This window comes from Cibotium barometz, chromosome 18 (genome assembly GCF_041138505.1).
Source record: "Cibotium barometz isolate CiBa-2024 chromosome 18, ASM4113850v1, whole genome shotgun sequence".
Classification (NCBI taxonomy): domain Eukaryota; kingdom Viridiplantae; phylum Streptophyta; class Polypodiopsida; order Cyatheales; family Cibotiaceae; genus Cibotium; species Cibotium barometz.
In genome coordinates, this window is record NC_141063.1 from 31,226,331 (window position 1) to 31,230,734 (window position 4,404).

General features: G+C 41.5%; 1 protein-coding gene across 3 annotated transcripts; it reads right to left on the reverse strand.

Moving 5' to 3' along the window:
• Nucleotides 1–1,269: 1,269 nt before the first annotated feature.
• LOC147629201 (CBS domain-containing protein CBSX3, mitochondrial-like) lies at nucleotides 1,270–4,149 on the reverse strand. 3 transcript variants are annotated; one of them, XM_086812455.1, is made up of 6 exons: nucleotides 3,969–4,149; nucleotides 3,462–3,718; nucleotides 2,431–2,512; nucleotides 2,117–2,190; nucleotides 1,941–2,001; nucleotides 1,270–1,742 (listed from the first exon to the last, which is right to left on the reverse strand). In XM_086812455.1, the coding sequence occupies exons 2-6, from the start codon at nucleotides 3,702–3,704 to the stop codon at nucleotides 1,600–1,602; spliced, it is 603 nt and encodes a 200-aa protein (XP_086668581.1). In that variant the 5' UTR covers nucleotides 3,705–3,718; nucleotides 3,969–4,149; the 3' UTR covers nucleotides 1,270–1,599. The 3 variants fall into 3 exon arrangements, with proteins under 3 accessions (XP_086668581.1, XP_086668582.1, XP_086668580.1); XM_086812456.1 differs by having other exon boundaries at nucleotides 3,462–3,721; nucleotides 3,984–4,148; XM_086812454.1 differs by having other exon boundaries at nucleotides 3,462–3,721; nucleotides 3,969–4,148.
• Between the last annotated feature and the right edge of the window lie 255 nt (nucleotides 4,150–4,404).

The following is a 4,404-nucleotide window of genomic DNA, read 5'->3' on the forward strand; positions in this document are numbered from 1 at the left end:
AGGGTTTCAATCATTTTACTATGGCTCCCATAATTCAGCTAATGACTGTTAATCAGAAAACGTAATTAGGTGAACAGTAGTAGACATGCATGCTAACATCATTATTAAGGCAAAGTGCCCTTCCTTTGATTAATAATTCGTTTAAATCTATAGGCAAGCATGCAGTATAAATGATTAATTAACTTCCGTAAGCAATGTGCAATCAATTAACCATGTAAAAACCAGATTCAACATTGTTATGAAACAGCATGCAGTGCTTAGTACTCTCTATCAGGAGTACCTGATCCATGAAGCCAAGAATGGAAGCCGAGTGAGACCTTTATAGACCTCACATTTTTCTCTATCTTCAGGCTCTCCATGGACAGGGAATGGAGATCCTAGTGGGGTATCAATGCAGAGATAAAAAAAGCAGAGGCACTAACCTCACTAGGTTGAAGCATCTCTTGTATGAGAAAAGCGCAGACCAAGAGGGAAAGTTTACATGCTACACCTCTCTCCCTCTCAACCAACCCTCTTTTTTGTGCATCTCTCTCCTCCTTTCCTTTTGTTCTCTCTCACAACCAACAGTGTTCAAGTCCCACCGTTGGTCGTATATGCCGTTGTGTTGCATTCTACCGACGTTAATACCTCTCTCTCTCTCTCTCTCTCTCTCTCTCTCTCTTACAACCACATCACCTTAGGTATTTTCTTATCCCCACTTCTTACAATCTTCTTGGCTTTTCTATAGAGTATGACACTTACACTTTTTCCTTGACCCAGGGTATGAATAGTTCATTGGTGTAGCAATGGAAATGGAAAACTCACCTTGGTTTTCTTTTAATTCTCCACTGGGAAAAGGGCCTATGTAAACAATTCTGGTATTTTTTTGGCTGCCTCAATTAACACATTCATTCCAATATCTGCTTTCATTGTTACTACTTTCATGTTCCTATGCAAAGTCTCAGAAGAAAATATCCAGAAGTGCCCAAAACAAGTTGTCCAAATTACGGACAAATCTGGAGTAGAGAAGCAACAGAAAGCTAGTTTTAACACACCATTTTAGCCAATCTCAAGAAAGAACATCAGTAAAACATTGGTAAAGCTGATGATCCAGTTGAGCATTAAGACTGCTCTTGCAAGAGGTAGAGATATGCATCAGACAAGCAGGGAGGGGTTGGACCAGGGAGACCCCCCCTGCCCATGAGGGATGGGTGCCTTCTCACGGGCAGGAGTTATGTCTCTATTAATGAGCCTCAGGATGCGTGAGTATCCAATTGAATAACTCAGGTTAACATCCAATTAGGGCCACTTGTACATTATTATTATTGGAAAACACTGTACAAAACTGTATTTTCACTGTGCTTACATTCAGCCAAGAAGTATTATTTTTACAGTTCTAGCTCCTAGAGCCATGATATATACAAAAGAGATCCTACAACACCTTTGAATGATGACTACAAAAGGCAACCAGTGCCTAAATGCAGAGAAAGGACTCTAGAAATTTGGCCAAGCTTCCAATGCATTTCTGCTTTAGGGTTGAAAGAGCATAACTTTTCTAGTAGCATATACTAGACGAACGGTATTCATTATCTGGGCATCCCAGACACCATTGTTTGCATTTCAATAGCCACCCTGGATGTAAGTGCTCAGGCGCTTCACTTCTTCACGGTGCTCATCCACAACAGCTCGAACGACATCTCCAATCGAAACCATTCCCTTCATCTTCTTTCCTTCGACCACTGGAATGTGCCTGATTCTATTGTCTGGTGCAAATAACAGTCAGACACCAAGACTTATAACTCCCTTTGACATTGAGAGAAAGCAAGAAAAGAAAGTGCTTGATTTATCTCCTTTGACTAATACACACAGTTGTAAGAGCAAGCTAATTTGCTGAGCAAACAGTGAAAAGATTCAAGATATAACCCTCAGTTCAACCTTGGAACTTGGGAAATCAAGAGTACCTGTCATAAGCTGCATTGCTTGGAGAACCCTAGTGGTGGGAGTCACCGTGATAAGCTTGTTCTGTAGTAATAACAGCTATATTAGAAACAAATTTCTGTTTCATTCACAAAACCAGAAAATGGGACCTTTGACAACAGACTCCTATGCGGCCCCTTCTTCCAGTTGCCACATGTACCTCTTCTGTCATAATATCCCCAACTTTGGTTGTTTTGGATGATCTGCCTTGAACAATGATCTTTCGCAAATAGTCTGTCATGCCAAATTGATTGTGTAGAGACAGTTAACCACACCACATGTGCAGGCATGCTGAAACAACTTTAATTTACAAGGCATCTGGAAAGCCTATAAATCTATGTACTTCTGCTAAGCTCACTCACCATCAAGAACAAATTCCATTATTACACGCATTAAGATGTACTTATTTATCCACGATAAAGAGTAGCATCGTAAAACACCGTTTTATCAAGAATGGAAAAAAGGCTGATTGACCTCTTTCAGTAACAATGCCTGCAATGGAGTCTTGCTCTGCCGGCTTTACCACCAGAAGAGCCCCCACGTTATGTTGAGTCATCTGAAAAGCGTAAAATTCTTCTTTTCTTACTATGACACTATTGATGGACCAACTACCATCTTGTTGCAACTCACTTGATGTGTGTGTGTGTGTGTGCACATGCATGAACACGATAACACACAGGGACATTTTAGTTGCTTTTAGATGAGAGGCTTAGATTTGTTTCAAGCAGCTCCAAGATATAAAAGACACACAGAATAAACATCCATCACAGCTAGGGGATCAGGCAACAAGTTCAAATTTCAAGCATCAAAACTAATCCAAACTCAGAGATCAAACTAATAGAAACCCAGAACATCAAAACCAGAGGATCAAGTAAGAAAGTAGAGCTGGGGCATCAAAAACCATAACAACTAGATCAGGGTCAGTCACAACGAGGGCACCAAAAAACCATCACAACTAGGACAGGGTTAGTCACACCAAGGGCATCAGAATTAATGACAGCATCAAGCAGCCAAAATACTCGGATTTACAAAGAGAATTGAACGAGAAAATCCATCAAAACAAAGCAGGGGTTACTGAATCATTCAAGAAAAATCATACCAAGGCCAGCAGCTAGGTCGTCCTAAATATATTCACACAAGGGCATCAAGCCTAAAGGGAATCAAAGAACATAACCCATCAAAATAAAGCAAGGGCAGCAAGCCGAGCGATTGATCATAACATAGATCAACAAAATCAGGACCAAAGAAGCAGGCTAGGGTATTAAAATCTATCTCACAACAAGGGCATCAAGAAACAACACTTACTCACAACAAGGGTATCCAAACCGACACATAGAGCAACAAAAATGCACTAGATGCATTTTTGTTGCTCTATGTGTCACAGCTAAGCACACAATCTTGGCAATGGATGGCAAAGATAAAATCGCAGGTTTAACATCAAAATGCATTTACGCCATCGAAATGTATCACAACTTAAGCTGTCGAGCAAAGAAGAAATAACTCACAGATTTAACAGCCTCGTAGACAGTGTCATCTGTTTTGCAGAAGAGCCAAGATCCGTCTGCTTTCTTGCCTTTCCCCTTCAAGATGTCAGCGATGGTGGTGCTCTCGAATCCATGCTCCTCGAGGTGCTCAGGCTTTCCAGATTCTGATCTCTGAAGAAGAAGATTACAGGCAGAAGAAGAGGGCAGGACCTGCTGCGCCAAGGCCTTCCCTTTCACAGACAGGATCCTTGAAAACCCTAGCATCTTAGCAAAGAAAACTACTGCATTCACAGCAAGAAGGTCCACATGCAGTAAGAAATTACTAGTGGAGATCAAACAGATGCTCTCTCTCTCTCTCTCTCTCTCTCTCTCTCACACACACACACACACACACACACCCACACAAAGAGATCCCTTTGCGTATGTGCTGGAAACCTAGCACTCTAGCTTCTCCCTGCGTGCACCCGAGTGCGGGCTCTCTAATCCTAGCCCTAACCTATTAACCTTACATATAAATCAGCACCACACCTGATCTCCAGGCACCGGTCGTGTGCCAGCTCTTCTTGCAAAAACAAGACACAGAGAGAGAGAGCGCGCTGTGTTAAAGATGGGGTTCACAAGATCAAGTGAAATGCTAGGTCACGGGCGGCTTCCACTTCGCTATTTAACAGAGGGAGAGAGAGAGAGAGAGAGAGAGAGAGAGAGAAGAGAAGAGAGAGAGAGAGCGCGCGAGCTGCACACACATCATGAGCATTATCCGTTTTGAACTTTTGCAAATAGTTGAACATTTATCCATGGTCGTCTCAATTAATAAGAACAGAATAATAAATAAATATATTCTATTTCATTTATATTTTATAGTTTTTTTTCGAGCATCAGTTGGAGAGAGGTAGCCCTTTCTTAGAAGAAAAAAAGTATCTTCATAGGACAACCCATCTCTCTCTCTCTCTCTCTCTCTCTCTCT

Coding starts and splice junctions, on each gene's coding strand:
- LOC147629201 (XM_086812455.1), bottom strand. CDS start 3,704: ATGCTAGGGTTTTCAAGGATCCTGTCTGTGAAAGGGAAGGCCTTGGCG. Junction 2,513..3,461: donor TCTACGAGGCTGTTAAATCT/GTGAGTTATTTC, acceptor TACGCTTTTCAG/ATGACTCAACATAACGTGGG. Junction 2,002..2,116: donor GGGATATTATGACAGAAGAG/GTACATGTGGCA, acceptor TTATTACTACAG/AACAAGCTTATCACGGTGAC.